Raw genomic sequence first — 25,976 nt, forward strand, 5'->3', positions numbered from 1 at the left:
AAGTTTGATGTTCCTTTTCACAGATGATGAAGGGGTGACTCCTGTTAAAAGAAGACGAGTTAGCAGTGATGAGGAGCACACTGTAGATTGTTGCATTAGCGACATGAAAACAGAAACCAGGGAGGTTCTAACCCCAACTAGCACTTCAGACAATGAGACAAGAGACTCCTCAATTATTGATCCAGGAACTGAGCAAGATCTTCCTTCCCCTGAAAATAGTTCTGTTAAAGAATACCGAATGGAAGTCCCATCTTCGTTTTCAGAAGACATATCAAGCATCAGGTCACAGCATGCGGAAGAACAGTCTAGCAATGGTAGATTTGAAGACTGTAAAGAATTTAAAGACCTCCACTGTTCCAAAGATTCGAACCTGGCTGAGGAAGAATCTGAGTTCCCTTCTACTTCCATCTCTGCAGTTCTATCTGACTTAGCTGAATTGAGAAGCTGTGATGGTCAAACCTTGCCCTCCCAGGACCCTGAGGCTGCTTTATCACTTAGTTGTGGCCATTCCAGAGGACTCTTTAGTCATATGCAGCAACACGACATTTTAGATACCCTGTGTAGGACCATTGAATCTACGATCCATGTGGTCACGAGGATATCAGGCAAAGGAAACCAAGCTGCTTCTTGACATTAGATGTAGCATGTCTACTTTTAAGGTCCCTTCCCCCCAACGCTGTTTGTATAAGTTTGCTTATTTCTGTTTTGTGCTTCAGTTTGTCCAGTGCTCTCTGCTTGAATGGCAAGATAGATTTATAGGCTTAATTCTTGGTCAGGCAGAACTCCAGATGAAAAAATTTGCATCTTCAATATACTTTCTAAAGGGCAATCAGATAATGGATATGTTTTATGTAATTAAAGAGTTCACTGTAGTGGCTTTCATTTAATATGGCTGTCTGGGAGGAACAGGGTTTCCTGGCCCTGTACAATGTAATTTAAACTTACAGCATTTTTACTGTGTATAATATGGTGTCCTCTGTGCCAGTTTTGTACCTTATAATAGAGGCAGATTGCCTCCGATCGCTGTGGTTCTTATTATCAAAATTAAGTTTACTTGTATACGGAACAACCACAAGAAATTTGATTCTGTAAAGAATCCTCTTTAGCTGTGGCCTGGCAGTATATAAATGGTGCTTTATTTAACAGAATACCTGTGGAGGAAATAAAGCACACTTGATGTAAAAATAATTGTTTTATTTTTATTGACATGACTGATTGCTATTCTGTGCACTTAATTAAACTGATTGTGATGACTTTTCATTTGTTTTACATACGTTGCTTGAATCTTCTCAGATGAAAAAGAAAACAATGGGGCAAGCTCCAATTCCTTTGTACCTACGCAGACAACCAAGAATGGCTTGAAGAAGCAGAACAGTGCAGCTAGCTATTTCTCACGTTTACATTCTAAGCCATGGTTTGATTCACCACCTAAAAGCTAGCTACAGAACTTAAAAAAAAAAAATCTTGAAAATGTTAAATAAAGGAACAGCATCAGCATGCCTTTTTAGGTTAGGTCTTTCTGTACTATAAAACTGTAGCCGAAAGATAGGTTGGCTGGAATATGCTTTAGCTTGGGAAACCAATTAATGTGTATTCCAGAACTGAATCCATTTTACCAGAGGAATATCTATGACAGGTAAGATTAGTAACTTCAGGTTGCTTGCTGCTTTTAACTCAATTTAGAGACCAGTAGTAAAAATTCAAACACTGCTTTACATTCCATTTTGTTAATGGATTCCACTCCATGTAAAGAGAAGGTTTTTTCTCTTTTAGAAGGAATAAAAGGAAGAGGTAAACTTCGCACTTTTTTTGCTTAAAAAAAATAGTATTGCCCTTATAAAATCTATTTCAACCATTTAGAGTGGTCAGCTGCAGTAAACCTTTTATTTCTTCAAAATACTGCTTCTGCCAGCAGAATTTCATGTTCTCTTCTTTACAGACAGGAACTCCTTTACAGTCCAAGTGTAATTCCGTTTGCCCTGGAGTGGACACAAAACTCAGTGCAACTGTTGCATAGTGTTCTGGGGGGGGAAAAGAAATTACTGCATTAAGAAAGAATTTATGTACATAGTACCAACTTTTCATGGTGAGGAAGAACAGCTTAAAAGTTTTTGAGCACTTAGTGGTACTAACACCATACCTTCTGGCCAGTTCCTACATCTCCATTTCATGACGATCTTTTTATTTGTTAGCTGAAAATAAAGAAAATTGCATTTGAAAATTTTTAAAAATTTCCCACATGACCAGGTCCTCTCTTTAAAAAAATAAATAAACCCTAAATACCAGAAGAATGTACAACATATAACCATTTTCCAGTTTATAAACTGGCACCATTGAGATCCACTGTTGCTACTGCCAAAAGTCTATAAAAATTCAATTAATATCAGTCTGGTGACAGAATCTAGTGGCAGAAGCCTGAAAGTATAGAAGACCATGGATTCAGAGAATTTTCACTTGTTCTAAAATCTCAAGCATTTGCACAATTACTTTAAGGACTCTCCTCCTTACTTAGTATATGAGTTCTGGAGAATGATGAAATAGCTCAGCTGGGAAACAAGGAGACTATAAGTATATGAATTCAAGTGAAACACAAAAACAGCATAGATAAAGTAATCGTAGTCCTAACTTATTTTTAACATTGATTACTTACCAGTTCTATATATTCACCAGTGACATTCCCATCGAACATTTGGAATTTCCCTCCCTTTTCAGCTTCTACTACAGCAGGCGAGTTGGAAAATTTTTCCACCAACTAATCAAGCAAAACATACAGTAAACATGTTATTCTAGCAGGACAGAACTCAGATCCTTGTGGACTTACACTATTCTAAAGTCCTAAGCATCTGTACAGTTACTGTAAGGATTTATCAGGACTAAAAGTCATTTCCCAGACCTTAATCTTGTATTTGTGTATTTATTATACCAACATAATAATCATTGAGTGCTGGAGAGATGGGAAAAGTAGTTGCCATTACCTTGGTTCAAATTTCCAGAACTATATATTGTCCCCTGAGCAGTGTCAGGAGTTGCCTATGAACATAGAGCCACGAATTGCCTCAACACTAAGCAATATGGCCCAGAAAGGGAAAAAAAATTACTGTTGTGTGGTAGTAATTAATGTTTTACGGCTATTTTTTTCTCTCCCTCTTTCAGAGAGGAAAAATATCCAGGCACCATCCCCACCACCAAAATTCCCAGGGACTGTAGAAACCATACAATGGATAAGGTTCTTGCCTAGCAAGTAGCAGATTTGGGTTCAAACCCCTGCACCCGGTACAGTGTTCACCAACCTCCCACCCCAGGCTCTCTAGGAGTAATCTCTGAGAGCAGAGCCTAAAGAAAGCAAGCCTTGAGCACCACTGGCTGTAGCCCAAAAATTAAAATAAAACTTACCCAGGGCCAGAGTACAGCATGTAGGGCATTTGCCTTGGGTAAGGTCAACCCAGGGATTCCTGGCATCCCATATAGTCGTCCTAGCATTGCAACTGAGTAATTTCTGGGTACAGAGCTAGGAATAACCCCTGAGCATTGCCAGGTGTGGCCCCAAAATAAAAAAAATCGCCCAAAATGCCCATCCCTCCCCTTGCTCCCATAATTTTTAGAAGCTATCTTCCATACATCCATTACTATTCCAAAGCCCTTTAGTCACAAAAACACTACTTTTTAGAGAAGCCAAAACCAATTCCAATTCTTAGCAGCACCTTTTCTCGTAATGCCAGCAATTATGATCCTAGCTTGAAAAGTGAACTCACATCTTTCACAGTGAAGATGCTATACAGCTGCTCCACAGCTGTGTCAAACACGTCCATCATCTGCAGTGCAACAGTGGGAATCTTCACACCCAGTGCCACAGGAGGTGAAGCCTGGATCTCAAGAGAAGAGGTGTCAAAGGATAAGCAGTATACCATAAGACAAAAGCTGCTTAAAAATCAGTCTTGCCAGAATAAAAGCCTTTTTTATTAAAAAAAGAAACAAACATCATCTGGTCTTTACTTTGGAAAGGAGCTCACTGTTCCTACAGCTCTGCAGGGCTAGTCCACTCTCAGCTTAATACCTGAAATTTTACTTGATCATTTCTAAATGCCCAACAGGAACAAAGATAAGCAGGAGGAAAATAATAGCACTTAATGACAGAGTATTAATTGATACTTGATTCCAAGAAAAGGGTCCAGAACCTCTCAATCCAATTCTGGAGAAAAGGGTCTTAAATTTTAGTATATGAACCTCAAAATGACCTGGTTTTAAATGCCTCTTTTGCAAACCACAACACCCAAAAGGAGAGAAAGAACAAAAGGGAATGCCCTGCCACAGAGGCAGGGTGGGATACTGGGACCCATGGTGGTGGAAAATGGGCACTGGTGGAGGGATGGGTATTTGATCATTGTGTAACTGAAACCCAAGCACAAAAATTTGTAAGTCTACAACTGTACCTCATGGTGTTTCACTAATAAAAATTTAAAAAACTAAAAATTTAAAAAATAATAAAATAAATAACAACAAAAAAATAGCTGTTGCTACCAAAGAACATTCTTGAACTAAATTCAAAATCCCACATAGAGGCCTGTATTCCATTTTCTTCCATCAAGAATGAAAGTCTCATCTGTCATTTTCTGCGTAAAGGGAACACAGATTAAGTGACCCTCCTCCATCTTTTATAGTTCTCCATTGAAAAGCTGTTCAAAGCTTTTGGGCACTGTCATTCAGCACTTCCTTTCCCCACTCCCTCTAAACTGGCCACTAGAGGCAATACCTGCAGAGTACTCTCAGTCAGTTTCCTTTTAACAGTCATTTCCTGGGCTGCCATAGCTTTTGTTGGTAAAATCATTCCCATTGTAAATTCTACAAAGAAACAGGAAATAGTATTAATGAAAACCTTTTTTCCTTTTCATCATAAATAGGCAGGAAACAAAAACAAGCATATAAAAAATGAGTTGGTGAGGCTGGAGCAATAGTACAGCAGGTAGGGCACTTGCCTTGCATTGTCTGAGGTCAATTTAGGTTGGATGCTCAGCACCCCACTTGGTGCTCTGAGCACCACTAGGAATAATCCTTGAGTGCAGTCAGGAGTAAACGCTGAGCAACCCTGGGTGGACCCATAAGCCATAAATAAATTGAAAACAATTCATTTTTACTTTTTTTTGGGGGGGGGGGAGGGGAGTGGAAGGGAACCACACCCAGCAAGGCTCAGGGCTTACTCTCGGCTCTCTGCTAAGTGATCACTCCTAGTAGTCCATGGGGTACCGTATGTGGTGCTGGAGATTTGAACCAGGTTGGTTACATGTGAGGCAAGTGCCTTAACCTGTAATCTTTTCTCCTATACTGATGAACTGGTCTCAAAAAGTTCCTATAACATTTTCAAATTTCAAGCCCATTCTTCTTTCTTAAATAAAACTAATAAACATGATGCCACAGCAAAAAAAAAAAAAAAAAGCCTTTTATGTTTTTTCTAATGTCTCACTTTCATCCTGTTTTTAGTAAAACAATGAAAAAATGGATGTCCTTTTTCAAAAAAGCTAAGTCTAATACAACTTTGAGGCCTTCGCCTTTTCTCAAAACTGGATACTTTTCTCTTTATTTTATCACCATCTCCTAAAGCTTGGCCCCTCTTCAGGTCTGCAGGCCAGCCACATGTGGTTGTGGAGAGTGGCAACACCAAATACAACTATGCCAACACATAAATACGTAGACTGCAATCCAGAGATGAGATGCAGACAGAGAGGTCCTGCTGATTCTTCTCCCAGATAGGTAACCTCATTTCCACAAAGTATACAGATTATCTAGATAAATCCCAATTACAAGTATTATACCTGCAGTCACTTTCACTCATTCATTCATTCAACAAAGATGTATTAAGCACCTACTATGTGCCAGGAATTGTGCTAGATGCTGGAGATACAGCAGTTATCAAGAGAGACACCTTCCATGCCCTCATGGAGCTTATAGTCTAGCAGGGAAGACAGATATTAAACAAGTAATTATATAAACAAACTGAGATTATCATTCCAGAAAAACTTAATATATCCTTAGGCAAAATACACCACATATAATACTGGTAATCACTAATTAAGGACTTTCTCAACTAGCTCTCAACCTCCAGACTGCAATTTACCCTGCAGCAGAAAGAGTTATTTCTGGAAGTTCCCCATAGCCTAACCTGGGAATGCAGATCACAATATAAAGTATAATTTGAGTGAATAGTAAGAAATTCTTTGATTCACAGGGTATGCCTTCTTTACCCGTCATTAGTGCCTTCAGGTACTCTCCAAGCGCTTCCCTGACCTTGGCGGTGCCTGCAGTTTTCATAAGATCCTTCAGTATATCCCCATCGCCTTTCTTTTTACTCACATTCACCTACAAATCAGAGAAACACAAATTTAAGAAAATTCTTGTCTGATATATTCTTACAACACTGGGACACATGAATGAAAGAACTGTGATTGGTTAGAGTAGGGGAAGAAGCAGATTTAAGAGAAGATGATTTTCATATAGTTTGAGAAAACTCTAAGAAATGTAAGAGATTTATAATCAGGGATTCATAATCAATGAATGAGTAAAAGTAACGCAGTCTGTGAGTTGTAATTGGTATTTATCTAGATAACCTGACTTAGTACCAAGCCCTGAATGAGCTTCTTAGAATGTAAGCCCCTTGATCTGCTATAAAATTCAATAGCCACTAGACACATACCACTGCTGAGTACCTGAAATGTGACTGGTCTTACTTAATTTGAGATGTACTATAAAAATAAAATACATGCAAGATTTAGAATACTTATTATGAAAAAATAATGCATAATAATAATTTTACATTAATTACATATTATGTAAAAATGGTCTTTTATTGTTTTTATTTGCTTTTTGGTTTGGGGGCCACAGCTAGCAGTGGGACCATATAGGGCCACAGCTGGCTAGGGACCATATAGGGTGCTAGGGATCAAACTCAGTCGGCCATGTGCAAGGCAAGTGCCCTACCCACTATATTATCAATCCATCTAAAATGGTCTTCTAATATACACTGGGCTAAATAAAAATATTCAAGTTAATTTGATCTTGGTTTTGGGGCCACACCCAGCAGTGCTGGAGTCAAAACTCTGCATGGAACTGGAGTCACTCCAAGCAGTGTTCAGGGGACCATGTGTGTAGCGAAGGAAGCCCCAACACGCTGAGTCCTGTAGTCATTTCCCAGGTCCCTCGTCTGTTTACTTTTTAAATGACTACTGTAGCACTGTCCTCCTGTTGTTCATCAATGTGCTCGAGCGGGCACTAGTAACGTCTCCATGGTGAGACTTATTGTTACTGTTTTTGGCATATCAAATACGCCACAGGGAGTTTTGCCAGGCTCTGCTGTGCGGGCAGGATACTCTCAGTAGCTTGCCGGGCTTTCTGACAGAGGCATCGAATCCAGGTTGGCCGCGTGCAAGGCAAACTACTGGAAACTACTAGAAAATCTTAAATTCCATCTGTGATTCTATTATAATTCTTTTTTTCTATGGGGGGCAGGGAAGTAAGAGGAATGAGGGAGGAAAAGAGTTAGTAGGAGAAAAGAGGGAGAAAAAGGGACACAGGGAGGTAAAAAGCATCAGTGTTTGTTCCTCTGGGGTGAATGTGCTGACTTGTTTTGGAACCATGCACAGCTGTGCTCAGGGATTACTACTGACTCTGTGCTCAAGGATCACTCCTGGCAGTGCTCACAGATTAAACCAGGGTCTATGGTGGTCATAAGAATGAGAAAAGAAAAAAAAAAGAATGAGAAAAGATGTTGGTGTGAAAACATTTTGACTTCCCATGATTTAGTTGAGCCCCACAGCCCAGTCTCAGTCTAAGAGTTAGCTCTGCAATGCAACCAAAGGTCAGCTCTAAAAAACCTCTTAACCATATTGACTAAAATATCTGCTGATGGGTTAGAACAGAGCAAAGTGATATCAGAGCCCTTGAGTATAGCAACCACGTATCTGAAAATGTCTGTGACATTCTTTTATGGCATTCTATAACCCTTAATAAAGGCGTATCAATGAAATGCTGCTCATTATGATTTAGTTTTTCTATCTTAGAAGGGTTTTACAAGTTGAATTTTGAGTTTACAAGTCAAAAAAAAAAAGTTCCTTTGTTGACCTATCGTGGAAAACATAGCTACTAAACAAAAGGTCTCACCTCAAAACCACGCTTTCATCTTTAAGATGGTACACACTGAAAACGAAGCTTGGGAGTTACACAAAGCTCTATCTCCTGAGAGATCTAGAAGATCCAGTCAAAAGCAAGACATGCTAACATAAAAAATACACAATCTAGGGGCTGGACCAATAGTACAGTGGGTAGGGTGTTTGCCTTGCACACAGCCGACGCAGGTTCAATTCCCAGCATCCCAAATGGTGCCCTGAGCACTGCCGGAGTAATTCCTATGTGCAGAGCCAGGAGGAACCCCTAAGCATTGCCGAGTATGACCCAAAAAGCCAAAAAAAAAACCAATACACAATATAACCCAGGGAGATCACAGCTAAAAGTCAAGAAATTTTCACTACTAAAGCAAACAGCTGAGGAGAGAAGAGGGCTTTAGAAATAGCAGGTAAGGTATTCACCTTGCTTGTGGCTAACACTGTTTCAATCCCCGGCACCCCTTATGCCCCCCAAATTTTACCAGGAGTGATCCTTAAGCACAGAGGTGGGACCTGAGTGCAGCCAGGTGTGGCTCCAAAACCAAAAAACCAAGCAGCAGCAAGGGAAGAAGAAATGTCTTTCACCAAGCTGTGCATACTGTGAGTCACATATTGTCACAATCACCTGCTAACACTGTTAGGAAAATGCATGATCATGATCAGGGGACACAGCACGGAGCCCTGGCCAGGGTGACATCTGCCCTGTGGGCCTCCTAGACTTGTTTCCTACAGCTCTCTGCCCATACCTCAGCTCTCCCTCACGGAAAAACCAATCTTTTGGGCTTATCCAGTTCTCCAAAATGCATAGGGATAATAGTCTCATAGTTTGAGGCATTTTTCTTCCAAATGCCAAAATCCATAGGGAAAGCTTGACAGAGAAAGAGGAGAAGAAAAGAGACTCTAGCAGCTAACTCACCTCAGTGTCATCTACTTCATTTTCCTCAGAAAGATTTGGTATTTCAATCAACCCCTTATGCTTTACACCAGATTCTTTAATTGTACCTAAAATAATGAAAACATGTTCTCTAATTATCAAGTAGCAATTGGTTGGTGCAAAATTTCCCTGCCCAACTGAAAACTGTCACCCCCTGGTGACAAGGTCACTGAGGCTTGGCCCCAATACAGGAACCAAAGCGAATTGTTTCTCCCGGCTTGCATCAGGGGTCAGCAACCTGGAAAGGTAGGGACAGAACAAGCTCCCTCTGACCCCCAAATCTGGAATTCAGGTGAAGCATGAGGTTAGAGCGTTTCTCTTCTTACCCCAATACTCTGCCGGACCAAGGAAGGATTTTTGTAAGGGCATCCTGAGGAAGGAACCAGCAAGCAGCAAGCTATCAACACCCCGAGCACAGAGAGACACGAGAGGCTGTGGTGTGGCCTCTTCACATGGTTCCACACATTCGCATTCCTTCTCAGACCAGAGGACTGATTTCAGTGGCATCAAGATGGCCACACAGGTGATTCTAGGACTCAGGCCCCATTAGCCTGATGCTACTGTGAAAATCCCCAAACCCCAGGTGAAGCCAAAACAGACTCCTGGAGCAGAATCTGAGAAGGTATGAGGGGAGGCATACTCTGACTTCATAAGGGCGCTGGGAGGACCCTATTGGGCCTGCAGTCCTTCTCCAGAGGGGAAAGAAGAACAGAAGGGGGCGAAGTCTCAGATCCCAGAGAATTATGGGATGCACTTGGGAGCCCCACTTGGGTTCGATCTCATGGGAAACCCTGGGAATCAGATGGAGACAGAAGAGGGGGATGTGATCAAACTTTAGAATCCATCCCCAGCACCCCATGGGTTGTTGAGCACCACCAGATATGACCCAAAAAAAAGCAAAATAAAAGAAAAGGAACAGTATAAGTATATTTTATGATGTCTCATGGTAACCACAAAGAAAAAAAATCAGCAGTATATTCACAAAACATACAGGAGTCTAAAGCGTGTCACCTAAATAAATTAATTAAAAGGCATTAAACCCTTTGCAGCCTTTCTCCAGCTGCTGGAAATGCCTGGGCCTTCTCTTACCAAGGAGCAGGTTGCTGTTTTGAGGTAAGGGAGCTGGAAAGGATGCAGGATCATGTAGGGAGACAGACGGGTAAGAGGGTAAATCCTGCTCTAAAGCCAGAGCGGAAATCCTGGGCACTGACCTGGCCAGTTGCCAGCAGGGCCAACCCTGTGGCAGCCTTCTCTCCGAGGTTAGTTCAAATAGGAACTGAGGCACAAACTCAACACAGCACGGTCCCTTCTCATCCCTCCCTTCTGTGTCTCATCTGTGGTACTTCAGCAGTAACTGAGCACAGACTGTTCACTCGGCCACAACCTAACTACAGGCAGCACTTGTGCTCTCAATAAACAATGTGCTACATAGGAGTCTGCACTTGGACACAAATCCCATGAGACAAAAACAGCACAAATGTCACTGACTGAGGCTACGTTCAGTCTGAAAACATGTACCGCACAGGCCACAACCCAGAGAAACCAGAAAATATTACACCAACATGTCAGTTACCAAAGACCGCATCCTGTGTGCCTCTATCTGTAAGAAATGCCCGGGGAGGCAAATCCCCAGAGATAGAAAATAGATCAAGTTGACTATAGTCATGGCCGCTAAAATTCACTCAACTGGACACTGCTCGTGGAGGAAACACATGGTTTGTAAAGGCTTCTCTGTCAAGCTGGCCTTTTAAAAAATCCCTGACTGGTCCAATGGGAGAAGAGAGGCCACTGAACAATAAACAGAAGATTCAGGTAAGCGGAGAGTGTGCACCATCGGTGCTCTGGAGAAAGCAAGGAGAAAAGGAGAGAGTCCAGGGGAGCGCAGGGGCGCCCAGTAATTTCGCAAAGAGAACTGGTCCTAAAAAAATGACAGCCATATTGTGGATACGGCTAACAATACTACTAATACACACTTACAAACAAGTCAGGCAATGTCTCTCTTCAACTCTTATGTTCATGCCTGGACCTATGGCAACTCCTCGGACCCCTCACCTGTGCCCTGGTATTTAGCAAGAAAAGCAGCTGATCTCACGCACGGGGCCTGGGCACAATAAAGGAACAAAGAGCCACGGGGCTATAGGCCTTGAGACGATGGCTCAGAGCCCAACACAGACTGGAAGGACAGCAACGGGCTTCAAGGGACAGAACTAGTGAGAGACCGTGTGGCCCAAGGCTGACCACATGAGAATCAACAAAGAACCAGTGTGAGGCCTGTACACAGGACCTTAAGGGATCCAAAACCACCTTCTTAAAGCTGTTACATAAATAACTTCATAAACACCTGCAGTTTCAGACTCTACTTTTACACATCAACTTCAAGGACCCACTCAGGAACCAAACCAGTCTGATGGTCACACTAGGGAGGGGCTGCAACTTCTATAGCTGGAGATAGGAGGCTCCACTGAGGACAGAACTTGCCTCAAAGGCAAGGCTTCCAGGAGAACTCTCAAGAAAGTCTGGGTCTCATGCAGCTAAGTTGAGAGTAAGAAACTGAGTGGCCCCAGGTGCTAGGAGAAAAGGTGGTGCCTCCCGAAGGGGTGCTATGGCAAGGACACACACACACAGCCATAGCAAGCTGCAAGGACACCAACATAAAATACATGCGTGTGCACATTCACAGCCACAAAAAGTGCTGAGGGACCACAAATGTGGCTCAAGTTTCTTGGCATGAACAAAACTCTAGGTTGAATCCCTGGCACTGCATAAACCGAGCACCATCAGGTGTAGCTTGGTGCACCCACCACCTATTTTTTTTTAAAGCAGACTAGCATTTCAATTTCGGGGGTGTGGGGAAGCTTTTGGGCCACATCTGGAGGTGCGCAGAGTTTACTCCTGGCTCTGCACTCAGGAATGACTACTGGCAGTGCTCAAGGGGCCATCGGGGATGCTGGGAATAGAACCCTGGTCAGAGGCATGCAAGGCAAGCACCCTACTCGCTGCACTATCTCTCCGGCCCCTCACCATCTATGTTTTAAAAATAATAATAATGTATATATGCAATGTATGTATTACCACTGAAAGACGAAAGCATCAATCACCTCTGCTCCAGTAATGTTTCCAGTTTCACCCACCTGAGACCCCACTTACCTCTCCAGCCGAGTTTGATGTTCCAATCATAGAAGAAAATCAGCTTTCCTTTGCGGCTGCTGCAGGAAGCCTCACCTTCCACCTGCTTCAGCTCGCTGATCTCGCAGCGGCCAGCCTCGTTCTCCACCAGGATGCCCACCAGCAGCTCTCGGAGCTTCCCCTTGGACCAGCTGGTGGCATCTCGCTCTGTCCTGCCAGGGACCAGAGGGGCAGGAGCCTAAATGGAAGGCGGAGACGGTCTCCATCCACCCGCGCGGCACAGGTGGGCCATCCTCACTTGCGTGGTGACAAACTGGCTTCCTACCCAATTTCTTATCCTCCACCTCCATACCTTCGGGTATTAAAGATATGGTTTATCCACTAAGTGGTTTTCCGTCTTTCAAACTGGCTTCTTGGGGGAGGTGGGACATCTAGCAATATCACCCATTAGAAACTGGGGGATGGGGAAGATGGAGCCAAGGCCGCAAGGCAGGAATAACTCAAAGCATCTTAAACCCCAAACACATTAGTGTTTTCACATGTCATTTATCGCAGGCACCCAAGTTCCCATTCTAGGGGTTGGAAACGCGAAGGAGAGAAGTCACTGATCGATGGGACGGGTGGGTGGGGTGTACGAAAGGCCTCAGGTGCTCCCACTCCCCCAGGGAAGGATCCCCGGTCACACACCTGGGGCCCTGAAGTGCCCCAGCCCGGCGCGGGGCTTCCTGAAGCTAGGGGGGCGGGGGTGGGGGGTAGAAACGAGCCCAAGTTCCAGAGGAGCTGCCAAAGGCCGGGCGATTCGTGCCAACTCCTCGAAGGCCAGCCTCGCCGGGTGAAAAGTGGCTCGCGATGCCAACCCCGTGCATCCCACGACACCCGAAGCCCCAAAGCCCGCCCCACCCCCCTTCCCCCCCCCCTCCCCACACACTGCCGGCACACGTTGCAGCTCCTTCGGGCACAAGAGTCATCTCGCGGGCTAGGGCTGGGAGGAGGGCAGGGGCGGCTCCGCGGGTCAAGGAGGGGAATCCGAGTGCCTCTGGGGGGACGACCCCAACTTTCAGAGGCAAGTCCAGCCCCAGGGCGGGCAGGACGCGGGGCCTCGGACGCCCCCGCGACCTCACCGCCCACCCCCCGCCGAGCCCGCAGGGTAAGGATGCGCAGCCGTGGGCGGCGAGCGGGGTGGGGGGGGGGGGGGGTAATCCCGGCGGCCGCCCCCGACACCCCCCGCCGGGGCCCTCGCGGCCGAGAGCGCAGAAGCCGCCCCGGCCCGCCGCGCCCCGCACCAGTGCCAGTTGTTCACGTTGGTCCCGTCCGCGCGCTCCTCCACGATCCAGCGCGGGTCGCCCTGGCCCCACTTGGCCATGTCTGCGGGGGGCGCGGGCTCGGCGGGGGAAAGGGGCCGCGGGGCCGCGCTCGCCGGCGTTTCCGGCCTCCGGCCCGGGCTCTGCCGGTTCGCAGCGCCCAGAAAGTGCCAGAAATCCCCGCCCCCCGCGCCGCCCCGCCCCGCCCGCGGGAGCGCAGCCCGCGCCGAGGTGGGGCGAGAGGCGGGGCGCGGCGGGGCGCGGCGGGCGGGCTCCCCGGGAGCCGGCGCTGCTGGGCCCGAACCCGGCCGCTGGGCCTGGCCGCTCCACGCCGCGCCCGGGCACGGCCCGTGTTGCGTGTGGCTGCCAGCGCTGTGTCCCGGGTGGCAGGCCCCAGCCCTGCGTGCGGCGTGCTCGGCTACCCGTTTCCCAACGGGCTGCCCCGGGGCCGCGCACCCCTCAAACCCTTCATTCGGGGTGGGGGGGCGGCCTCGAAAGTGCCTGCAGGGTTTGGGGATGGGGTGGAGGAATTCGAAATACGGTGGTGGCGTGGCGAGGTGTAATGGTGGTGGGATTAGTGTTGCATGGAATACTGAATGTACTCGATTATTATGAGCAACTTTATAAAAATGAAATTTAAAAAAAGAAAGTGCCTGCAGGATTGGTGCCCCGTGGGTCACCCCTGGATGCCTAGTCTTCGCCCCTCCCCCCCCCCACCCCATGCCAGCCCGTTCAGGTGGCGCGAATTACCAAGCCTCCAGTTCTTTCAAGGGTAGTTTGGGATCAGTTAAGGATCCTTTATAAAGGTGATAAAAGAACCTGGTTGCTTATTAGTATTCTATGAAGCAGTATTACAATAATTAAGTAAATTGTAATACATCTAACAACAACAAAAAAAACTTTGAAAAAACACCTTTAGATCCGGAATGACAGGATAGCGAGCAGGGCGATTTGATCTTTGGCAACCCATATGGTCCCCCAAGCACAACCAGGAGTAATTCCTAAGTGCTGTCAGGAGTAACCTCTGAGCATTGCGGGGTGTTGCATACATACCTTCCCCCCTCAAGAAAAAAAATACACTTTAGTAAGGGCGGGAGAAATAGTACTGGGGTTAAGGCACTTATGCCTTGCTTGCGGCCAACTCCAGTTAAAATCTCCAGTCCCTCTTAAGGCCGCCTAAGCACCTTCAGGGGTCAATCCTGAGCAGAGAGCCAGATATATAGCCCCTAAGCACCGCTAGGATTCCACCACCACCCAGGACAGAATAAAAGATTACATGGTAACTTTAGCAAAAGCTTTCTAGGACTGCTTGCTTGCAAACCACCGCTGAGCCTCTGGACCTCCCTGTTCAGCAGAGACTGCAGAAGGGGACTTGGCTTTTTTTGCCTTGTGAGCACCTGTCTGGCCTTGACTTGCGGCTCACTTTTCAAAAAGCTGCAACAGTTATCTAAGCAAACTGCTTTCAACATGTTTGAGCAGAAAACAAAAAGATTTTTTATATACCTTACTTCACAAGGGCATGGATAGGTATAAATTAGAGAATTATCCGTGGGGATTCTGTTGGCACCCATTTTCTTGTGAATGAGCTATTTGTCTTTTTTTTTTGGGGGGGGGGGGTCACACCTGGTGATGCTCAGGGTTCCTCCTGGCTCTGAACTGAGGAATCATTCCTGACGATGCTGGGAGAGCATATGGGATGCTGGGTATCTACCCAGGTTGGCCGCATGCAAGGCAAACACCCTACCAGCTGTGCTATCGCTAAAGCCCCTGAGCTGTTCGTCTTTTACTGAATACATGAAGAGCATGACTGATAGAACGTTACAGAGCAAGATTTAAACAGGTCTCCTTGGTACCTGGGGGAAAGTAACAACAGAATGCTTCTACTGTTGCCAGTAGAGTTTCAGTGCCCGCACCCGAATAACCATGTTTATATATGAATGTATCCTGAGAAAATCATTAAAATGGATAAGGCATGGGGCTAGAGAGAAAGTGCAAGTGGGTAAAGCTCTTTTCCTCTTTAATGAGCTCTGTTTTTCCCCCCCTCTCTTTCTCTTTTTGGGCTACACACAAGCAGTGCTCAGGACTCACTCTTGACTCTGCATTCAGAGGATCATAGAAAGTTCTGGGGGTCAAACCCGGGTTGTCCATATGCAAGGCAAGTGCCCTGCCCATTGTACTTATCTCTCTAGCCCCTAATGAGTTCTTTAGCATAAGGTTTTCTCTAAATAACAGAATCAAGCCGGATATTTGAGCATCTCCAGGAGTATAGAGCCAGGAGTAAGCCCTCTAGTACTGCTTGTGTGGCCCAAAACTCATCCCCAACCCTACCCCCCAATAAGTTTACAAATCTACTATAAACAAGAACACAAAATAAAATTCAGGTGCATATCTAGAGCCAGATGTTGTTTTGTGAGTTGTTCTACTGCTTACTCTAGTCTTGACACCAACCAATGACTTTCTGGACTCTCCATATCTGCACTATTATGACTATTGATGATCAAATTTCCTACCATTTCCTTCTGGAACTTTTACAAAATCTCAGCCAGTGTCAGCCAGTGTAGTCAGTTACCAGGAACATTGGCCTTCTTTTAATAGGTATACCTCATTTGCGTATTAATTCCTCTTCTACTTCCAGCTCAGTTTTTTGACAAAGTTAGATTCTATAAACAGATACAGATATGGGTGATGAAATCATCAAATCAAATGGGAATAAACAGTTATAAATTACTATCTAGAGGGCCCAGCAGAATAGAAAAGGGGCTCAGGGCACCTGCCTTGCCAGAATATGTTCGTGAGTGCAAATCCCCAGGGTCCCACATGCCTCAAGCATGATCATGGCAACTATGCTGGCTGATCCCAGGTGCCACAAGCAGTTTCCAGCTGTACTGCATCCAGGTATATATAAGCACCTCAAACAGTGGATCAGAGGCTGGAGTGATAACACAGTGGGTAGAGTGTTTGCCTTGCACGCGACAGAGCCTGGTTTGATTCCCAGCATCCCATATGGTCCCCCGAGCACCGCCAGGAGTAATTCCTGAGTGCAAATCCAGGAGAAACCCCTGTGCATCGCCAGGTGTGACCCAGAAAGCAAAAAATAAATAAATAAAACAGTGGATCAACCCTCAACGAGCACAATACTAAAAAGAATGTGAGTGCCTGAGCCAGAAAGTGAGCATGTGTGTGGGCACCACAACCCCCTTGCAAACACCACAGCCATAACTTTTGTGCCTCAACTAAGACTGCACCCCCCAGTGAGCACATGTGTGAGTTCTAGGACTAAGAACATGCAAACTCAGGTGAGCACTGTGGTTAGATCTGCAAGTACCCCAGCCTGATATGTGAACCCCAGCAAACACCGTAGCTTAAGAAAAAGTCAGAGGAGAGGTAGGGAGTTAGCACAGGACAGTGTGCATCCTTCTGTGTGCAAGACCCGGGTAAGGTCCCTGACTCCATGTGGCAACCCCTTCCCACCTGCCACTTACCTATGAGCATAACCCTGGAAGTCCTCCAGCACAACAATGTGTGAACCTGATGGTCCCTGGCACTGCAAGGACTGTGTTGCATCACACCCTTGAGCCCTAATGTTGAACCCACTTCACATGATGGTCATATATTGCTGGGCGTGTTCCGGCCCTTCTGCACACTGCACACATCCCCTTCCAAAAAAATGTGTGTGGACTGTGGATATAGTTCATGTGTGAGCCCTGCATGTCTGAAGCTTTGGGTCTAAGTCCAGTCACTGCAATAAAAATATTTTAAGAAAGTGAACATCACAGCCAGGTGTGAGTATAACTCGGACGACAAAAGAAGAAAAGGGGAAAGAGGTGGGAGGGAGTACCAGCCAGCCCATGACCCAAGGGCTGAAAAAACACTGATCAAGATCATTATAAACTTTCGGGATTTATAGCGTTATTCACCACACACAAATAGCCTAGGTAAGAAGGGATCTCTTTGCGGTGTGTTTCGGAAACCTGGGGAGACCAAGTGGTGCTAGGAAGAGCCTCCTTCCTAGGAAATGTTTCCAAAAAGGTTACATGGGGCTTAGCACTTCGCACACTCGTAAGCTCCTGGTGAATATGAAGCAAGGATTTTAAAGAAAAAATTCAAAAATTCCTGCCACCATAACCAGAGGCTTCTAAACTCTGGAAGTAGCTATTATAGGAAAGGGGAAGGAATATTGCTCTTAAGAGGCAGCTGGAATTTGTGGAGACCTTCAAAGAAGGTATGGCTTGAGAGAAGAGAACAGACAGTGATTAGGATAAGTACAAGTCCCACAGCAGCTTGTTTGGTCCCAGTTGACTCAATACTTTCATGGGTGTAAGCCAGGGCTGTGCGTCCATGTGAACTAGAAGTCAAAGTATCTCGTGGCCTTTCTTGTGGAGATTCACCATCTACTCAAAAATTACCACTGCAGGACAGTTCTGAATATTCAGTACAAATATGGTTTTCCCTCAAAATTCCAGCCACTAAGAGTCAAAGGCTCCAGTATGCTACCTGTACATTTGGGGGACGTGGTTAGAACCCTTTGATTTGTTTCAAAATCACCATGTAGCATTATTTGGGAAAGTGAAGCAAAGTCTGAACTTCATGGTTAGAATTTAATTGGGTTCATTAATTTCTTGATTTTTCTATAGAGGCAAGTTTGCCTTTTTGACAGAATGTCTCCTAGGCATTCATTCTGTTTTGCAAGTCCCCAAATATACATGAAGTTGGCTTTGAGTATATGACTAGAGAACACACACTGTGTTCCTCCATCCTCCCAGTCTGTACTTTCTCACTACATTTACCTGCACTTCACTTCTCTCCTCCTGGGCAGAAGCTCTAGCTAAAATGGCATCCACCAAATCGTTGTGTGTGCTCCTGTTACCCCGTAACCCCTGTGCACTCAGCAAAGGTTTGGTACAAAAACTAGGGTGATCCTGCCCTGGTCTGTACTGGTGTGTTTCATACACATAACAGCAATTTTTTTTTGCTTTTTTTGGTCACACCCAGAGATGCACAGGGGTTACTCCTGGCTCATGCACTCAGAAATTACTCCTGGCGGTGCTCGGGGGACCATATGGGATGCTGGGAATCAAATCTGGGTCAGTAGAATTCAAGGCAAATGTCCTACCCACTATGCTATCGCTCCAGCCCCAGAACAGCAATTTTTTTCGCTTTCTGGGTCACACCTGGTGATGCACAGGGGCTACTCTTGGCTCTGCACTCAGGAATTACTCCTGGTGGTGCTCAGGGTACCATATGGGATGCTAGGAATCGAACCTGGGTCGGCCGCATGCAAGGCAAACACCCAACCCGCTGTACTATCGCTCCAAACCCTAGAACAGCAATTTATTTTTTAATTTTATTGAATCACTGTGAGATAGTTACAAGCTTTCATGTTTGGGTTACAATCACACAATGATCAAACAACCATCCCTCCACCAGTGCACATTCACCACCACCAGTATCCCCAGTATGCCCCCCTTTTCCCACCCTCCCCCTGCCTCCACAGCAGACAATATTCCCCCATTCTCTCTCTCTCTCTCTCTCTCTCTCTCTCTCTCTCTCTCTCTCTCTCTCTCTCTCTCTCTCTCTCCTTTTGTGCATTATGGTTTGCAATACAGATACTGAGAGGTTATCATGTTTGGTCCTTTATCTACTTTCTGCACACATCTCCCATCCCGACCGGTTCCTCAAGCCATCATTTTCTTAGTGATCCCTTCTCTCTATTCCAGCTGCTTTCTCCCCTTTGCTCATGAGGCAGGCTTCCAGCTATGGAGAAATCTGTATGTCCTGTGTATCTACTATCCTTAGGTGTCAGCCTCATGTTATGTTGTTTTATACTCCACAAGGGCTGGAACGATAACATAGCGGTCGGGCGTTTGCCTTGCACGCAGCCAGCCTGGCCAAGTCAAGTTTGATTCCTCCGCCCCTCTCGGAGAGCCCGGCAAGCTACCGAGAGTATCTTGCTCACATGGCAAAGCCTGGCAAGCTCCCCGTGACGTATTCAATATGCCAAACACAGTAATAGAAGTCTCACAATGGAGACATTACTGGGCCCGCTCGAGCAAGTCGATGAACAATGGAAAGACAGTCCTCAATACTCCACAAATGAGTACAGTCCTTCTATGTCTGTCCCTCTCTTTCTCATTTCACTTAGCATGATACTCCCCATGTCCATCCATTTATAAGCAAATTTTATGACTTCATCTCTCCTGATAGCTGCATGGTATTCCATTCTGTAGATGTACCAAAGTTTCTTTAACCAGTCATCTAGAACAGCAATTTTTAAAAAAAAAAATTATTATGGTTTTTAGGGCTACATTCAGCCATGCTCAGGGGTTACTCCTAACTCTGCACACAGGAATTACTCCTGTTGATGAAAAGGGGGCCATATGATATTCTGGGGAATCAAATTCAGGTCAGCCACATGCAAAGCAAGTGCCCTGCTTACGGTACTACACTGTTCTGACCCCAGAACAGCAAATTTTAAACTATGAAATCAAGATCATCTCAGGAGGTGTTTGGCAGGGGAGGGAGCTTGTGTTGTGTATGTGTGAATTTAAGTGATTGTCGGCACAAGATCATGTACTGGGAATTATGTAGTAGGAGCCTGTAGTGCTTGTTGTTGGAAGTTTTCATAATCATGGTGATCAGAGCATCCAGAAATGTGCTATTACCAGAGTCAACCTCAGATGAGTTTCCTAACAGACACTGCACAAATGTAAACAATTTTATTCACATCTTAGAACAGTATTTGGGTAGTTTTAAAGATATTAATATAATGAATTTCTTGAACTCAGGTATGAGTTTTAAAGAGAAACTATATTCAAGCTTTGAATATTTTAGTTACAGAATTTTACCTACTTCTTTCAACCCAAAGCTAAAATAATATTGTATTTGCTTAATTTCTCCATTATTTTCCTGTTTCACCATGATTTTGTACCCCCAGTCACTTAATTGTTAGTCTGTGGTTACATTTCTTGCCCCAGACTATTTGAGTTTCATTTTCTCTCTTTGTGTTCTCGAGAATAGGTTCGAGATACAGGATTTTTCTTCCCAAGATCCACAACGATTACTTCCTTAGAAAACGTCACTCCTTTCAAAGGCCTTTTGTCAGTAACTAAATTTGTGCTTTGCGAACCACCATCCTACAAGAGAATGGGATAAATACTATAAACAACTGGTTCATGAATGCAACAAGTCCTGCTTGAAATCTGTACAGATATATACAAATTCATACATATGCATATTGTTAGAAAGAAGTATACTCTAAATAATATAGGAACATAGTCATAATCCATCATAATCTCATTTTTATACTTCTGTGATTATAAAAGCACAAAATATTATATTCAAATAAGATTTAGGGATATGTTATCCTCTCTACGAAATACTTAAACACTCAGCCAGCTGATCACCATTCTTTCTTGGACATGGGTCATGTGGAAGGAGGGGATATGAGCTGTCCTTATTATGGAGCCCAGACATCAAACTCAGAGTGACTCTGGCCGTACTTGCACACTGCTGTAGAAGGGACATGGGATCTGATCCTGAGCTGGTCCATGGTGGACGAATGACCTTGAACAACTTAGCCCCTTTCCACACATCTAACAGAGAACTAGATCCCTAGATGATTTCCAAAGCCTCCTCCAGCAATAAAATCCTAAAATTTTAAAAAATAAGTAAAATTAAGAAAAAAGTGTGAGAAGAGTAAACAAGTGTGTGAATTTAGCATTTATGAACCAATAAACTAACAAGGATGGTTTAAACGACTGCTTACATCATCATGTTCCCCCTGGGTACAAACTAAGCTACAGATAGACAAGGCAATCCCTAATCTATCTAGCTAGTAACAGACCATTTTTCTTTTTCCTTTTTTTTTTTTTTTGGCTTTTGGGCCATCCCTGATGATACTTAGGGATTACTCTTTGCTCTGCACTCAGAGACCAATCCTGGTGAACTCAAGGGGCCTTATGAGATGCAGAGGATAGAACTTGGTTAACCTTGTGCAATGGAAATGCCTTGCCTGCCGTACTATCTCTCTGACCCTATTATACCTTCTTTTTCAAGCAAACAAAATTTTAAACTGCCCATCACCTCTCCAGTATTTTTGGTACTATCTCCTTTCTTCTCTCCTGTATCATCCTCTTCCTTCTCCTCTACATTCTGTTTGTTCTCAGAGGCTGGGGATACTGCTTCTTTATTCTGTCTCTGGACAAGAATGCCAGGCCGTGGGGGTATGTTCAAGTCCATGATTTGTTTTACATTTATAATACTGGTCCTAGGGAATCAATTAACAGGATTTTTTAAAAAAATTAAAGTAAACCCTCCTCCTTTTCTCTCTGGCAGTGGTGGCATGGTGGACACCATCTTTCAGAGCCTAAAGGACAGCCAGGTATGAGACTGCAGTGATGAGGCACACGGGGCCTCATGGGATGGGGGTGGAACCGGCCCTGCTCCCCACCCTTATAAGGCCGAGTTGCCGCCCACGAATGCCTCCTCTGGCTCCTGAATGACCATGATCCCAGAGGTACACAAACCAATCTCAGAATCCAGCGGCTTTTGGCAGTAATCCCTCTGGATTTATTACTAAAATATTAGAAATCCAAAATGGCGTGGCCACGATGGTGGCCATGTGACATCATATGGTCTTTATAACCAGCAATAGAAAACAAATTATCGAATGATGCCTTTTTTGGCAGGTCTGATTGTTGGGGAAAATTCCAAATAATAATGGTGGGTCTTTTGTCGTAATATTGAATGTGATCAACGTAGAGAGAGAGTAAAGTGGAAATCTGCTACACAGGTGGGGTGGGGGGAGGGGGATATACTGGGGTTCTTGGTAGTGGAAAATGTGCACTGGTGAAGGGATGGGTGTTTGATCATTGTATGACTGACCGAGACTTAAACTGAAGGACTTTGTGGCTGTTCTTACAGTGATTCAATAAATAAAAAAAAAATTAAAAAATTAAAGTAAATAGTTTACTTATTTTTGGTTTGTGGCTACTACCATATGTGGTACCAGGAATCAAACTGGGTTGGCTGTGTGCCAGGCAAGTATCCTGTCTACTGTATTATGGCTCTGGTTATAGATTTTTAAAAATTTATGCAGTGTAGCCACCAATTTCATTAAGCAAAAACTACTTTATGGTATATTCTATAATACAGACTTACTTTTCTTGCTCTTTTGAAACATTCTTCTCATCCAAACAAGATTTATCATTGCAAGGATGAACTATTTCTTGCTCTTCTACTTTATTGCCTTGGAAACTGAAAACAAGGGAAAAAATCACAAAAAATGGTCTTGAGTTTAAGAATTAGCATGGAATTTCACTTCAAAACAGAAAATTAGCATTTCTAAAACCCTGAAATAGAAAAAGTAGGTAGTTAAAGCATTATTATTCATTTGCTCTTAGTTAAATTTATAGTACTTCTAGATACTATTTCTAGTGTGACTTGAAGTCTGATTCCAATTTATCAGTGAATTCATACCATTTTTGTAGAAAAACCATTGTCAAAAGGATGATACAAATGACACAAATAAAAATGATGACCAAGAACGTGGCTGCAGTGGTATGAATACTCAGAGTTTTGGTTAGAAAGCCCATCTTTCTCACAAGCAGAGATTATCTGAATATTTTTTCCAGCCCAGGTGGAATGCAGTTCTCTTAATTTTCTAGAAACAGAAGAATAAAAGGCCATTTTCATTGTTGTTCCTCTGATAAATCCATAAAAGATGCTCTGCTCATTTTAGTGGAGTCAACTCACACTGGCTAATTTCTCTTCATAAATGTAGTGGGGTTTAGGTGGCTAGAGGGGAGACTGAGCTGGGACATGTGTGATGACTCAGCTCACTTCCCCTCACCCCCAGAGCGATCAAAATCCAGAGAAGAGAGAGACTGGAGCAGCTGGAGCTGAGCCCAGTGACCCATTCTTCTTTCTTCAGTGACATCATGGAACCATGGGTCATTGGGCCACAGAGACAGAGGGCTGCCCAACCCCGCCCACCACCAGGAGGCAGAGGTGCCCAGGAATAGAGAATACAGGATATGTCTTGCTTTGCCACATTTCAGACAGGATTTTCTTCTGTCCCCACATATCATCATTCCTTTCTTAACCTCACTCTTAATTTTTTTTTCATTTTTGGGCTACACCTGGCAATTCTCAGGAGTTACTCCTGGCTCTACACTCAGGAATCACTCCAGGTGGTGCTCAGGGATCCATATGAGGTGCCAGGGATCAAATCCAGGTTGACTGTGGTGCAAGGCAGTGCCCTACCTGCTGTACTATCTCTCCAGCCTTCTCAGTCTTAATTTCTTATTGTTTCTTTCACTACAGACCATGAAGGTTCACTTCCTTCTTAGAAAATCCCTCTCCTGAGAACAGAGCAATGAGGACAGAGTCAAAGGGGACCTCTGAGCACCACGAGGTGTCCCCCAACCCCAGATTCCTCGTTACTGGCTTCAGGGAAGTACTCGCCACACCTCACCTCCTAATGTTCTGGCCTAAATACTCCATATCTTCTTATTCTGCCTTATTGGATGTACTTCCCAGACACACAAGAAGTCAAGCAGCTCTAAAGACCTTCAGTGATAAAACAGTAGAACAAGAGACTTAGAGTGAAGGTGCCACCAGCCCAACCTGACTGGGGCTAGGGTGAGCGACACCTATGACAGAGAGAAAAGGGACAGTGCTAGGGTTTTCTAGAAGCAGAAGAAAAGGAGGATGGAGTGAGAAAGGCAGCTGCTGCCACCACATCTGAGACTCAGAAGGTGAAGCCTGTGGGCGTTCTAGCAACAGCTGCCTCGGCAGAAGGACAGGGATGTGGCTGCTTTATCCTCAGAGAGTGCACCATGCCGGGACAGGCACATTCCACGAAGGTGGAAAAAAAAAGTGTGCATACTTGTGGGTGGGAGGTAGGGGGTGGGGGTTGGGGTGTGAATTCAAGTAGAACTATTGGCATGCTCAGGTCAAGGCTGACTGTAGGATCTGGGGCCAACTGAGTCAGCCTGGCAGAGTGCAGAATTCCACAGTGTCTCCTGAAGCTACAGCCTCCAGATGAAAGTAGAGACCTGTCTGGAGAGTTCATGGGTTAGGTACATGCCTTACATGCAGTCAACCACTGTTGTCCCCCTCTAGTAGCCCTTGTCCCCCTCTAGTAGCCCCAGTAGAAGCAGGGTGGCCCAGCGGAACCACATCCTCAAGCCCTAGTTGGCTGAGAATTACTGAAGGCCCCCAGGCCCCCTGAGCACTGCTTGGTGGGGCTCCTCCTAAAGAAACTAAAAAAGAAAACTCAGAGACATCTGTTAAGGGTTCGAATCTCATTGCCTCATGGACACACAGGGGATTCTTTCTGGGAGATAGAAAGTAGAACAAGAGACATATTACCATTCACGTTCATCTACTGGTAGTCATGTGGGGCTGTATGTAGTAAAAACCCATCAAACCGTGTCTCACAGTGTATTTCATGCTGATGTGTGGATTTTGTGGAAAAAGTGGATTTTTTTTGTTATATGAATGAAAAGAAACAAAGGGACCATCCCCTGATGTCCCTTTTGACTCTCTCTCTCTCCTCTCTCTCTCTCTCTCTCTCTCTCTCTCTCTCTCTCTCTCTCTCTCTCTCTATGTGTGTGTGTAGGAGAGTGAGTCACTGCCCATAGCTCTGTACCCAGGAGAGCTGCCCAATATGAAAACACTAAACATGGAGACCAGAATTCTTTAGCTAGGACACACTCAGGCCCCTCACAGAATGATCTGGCAATTCCGCTTCCAAATACAAAACAGAAAGAAAAGAGACTCAAGCTAGTGTTTAGATTTTACTGGGCATTAAGTAGGTTGCCTTCAGCCTGCGGTGGCAGGTGAAAGGTAGCAGGTACCCTTCTGTACTACGTGAATCATTGCTGTCTTTCTTTCTGGCAGCACTGCTGGAAGATCCCACTAGGCTTCAGAAAGTCAAGTGGAAGTTCCTGGAATGCATCAACCTTGAACTGTAATATTTAACAAGGTAGTTGTGTTGAAATGCCTTTTCTCCCATCTACGTTAATTACCCAGACCTATATGGTTTTATTAGAAGAAACATGGTATTATATATGCAGGTAATAAATGGCTCATGTTTCAGTTAAAATTTCAATTCAAGAGAAAGGTTGAAATGCCTCCTACTTCTTTGTAATTCACAGGTAACCTTTTTACACACAAGTCATTTGAAAACTGCACCTCTGAACTGTGCCACCAAAGGACACTCTGCCTCTAGCAGGGAAGTTGACACAAAGCAACAATTCTCTTGGTAAAGAATTGGGTACCAGTTTCTGAATCCCCCACCCACCCTCCTAACCCCCATTTAGCAAAAGAGCCTACTTAAAACTGAATAAGTCGGGCGGCAGTATTGGGGGCATACAATGAAATACTTGCATTGTATGCAGCCAAACTGGGTTTGATCCTCAATATGTCCTGTAGTGCGCCATGTCTGCCAGGAGTGATCCC

The 25,976-nt window shown here is 44.7% G+C and overlaps 3 protein-coding genes across 6 annotated transcripts in view; 1 reads left to right on the forward strand and 2 right to left on the reverse strand.

The window, feature by feature from the left end:
• USP34 (ubiquitin specific peptidase 34) overlaps positions 1-1,260 on the forward strand; it is a 258,244-nt gene extending 256,984 nt beyond the window's left edge. For all 3 annotated transcript variants that reach the window (XM_056126930.1, XM_056126939.1, XM_056126947.1), the window contains one exon: positions 24-1,260. In XM_056126930.1, the coding sequence (XP_055982905.1) occupies positions 24-631 (608 nt within the window). In that variant the 3' untranslated portion in view covers positions 632-1,260. The remainder of the gene's footprint in view (positions 1-23) is intronic.
• Positions 1,115-13,717, reverse strand: LOC130035334 (activator of 90 kDa heat shock protein ATPase homolog 2). 2 transcript variants are annotated; one of them, XM_056126976.1, is made up of 9 exons: positions 13,494-13,717; positions 12,232-12,422; positions 9,067-9,152; positions 6,237-6,351; positions 4,751-4,839; positions 3,753-3,863; positions 2,651-2,752; positions 2,141-2,192; positions 1,115-2,021 (listed from the first exon to the last, which is right to left on the reverse strand). In XM_056126976.1, exons 1-9 carry the CDS (start codon positions 13,571-13,573, stop codon positions 1,849-1,851), a joined length of 999 nt encoding a protein of 332 aa, XP_055982951.1. In that variant the 5' UTR covers positions 13,574-13,717; the 3' UTR covers positions 1,115-1,848. The 2 variants fall into 2 exon arrangements, with proteins under 2 accessions (XP_055982951.1, XP_055982943.1); XM_056126968.1 differs by having other exon boundaries at positions 3,753-3,869.
• A 6,780-nt stretch (positions 13,718-20,497) lies between these two features.
• CUNH2orf74 (chromosome unknown C2orf74 homolog) lies at positions 20,498-23,104 on the reverse strand. The gene is made up of 4 exons (XM_056128941.1): positions 22,989-23,104; positions 22,671-22,766; positions 21,594-21,777; positions 20,498-20,644 (listed from the first exon to the last, which is right to left on the reverse strand). Exons 1-4 carry the CDS (start codon positions 23,102-23,104, stop codon positions 20,498-20,500), a joined length of 543 nt encoding a protein of 180 aa, XP_055984916.1.
• Positions 23,105-25,976: the final 2,872 nt, after the last annotated feature.

The sequence above is a fragment of the Sorex fumeus genome, unplaced genomic scaffold (assembly GCF_029834395.1).
Source record: "Sorex fumeus unplaced genomic scaffold, SorFum_2.1 ptg000006l, whole genome shotgun sequence".
NCBI classification, from domain to species: Eukaryota; Metazoa; Chordata; class Mammalia; order Eulipotyphla; family Soricidae; genus Sorex; species Sorex fumeus.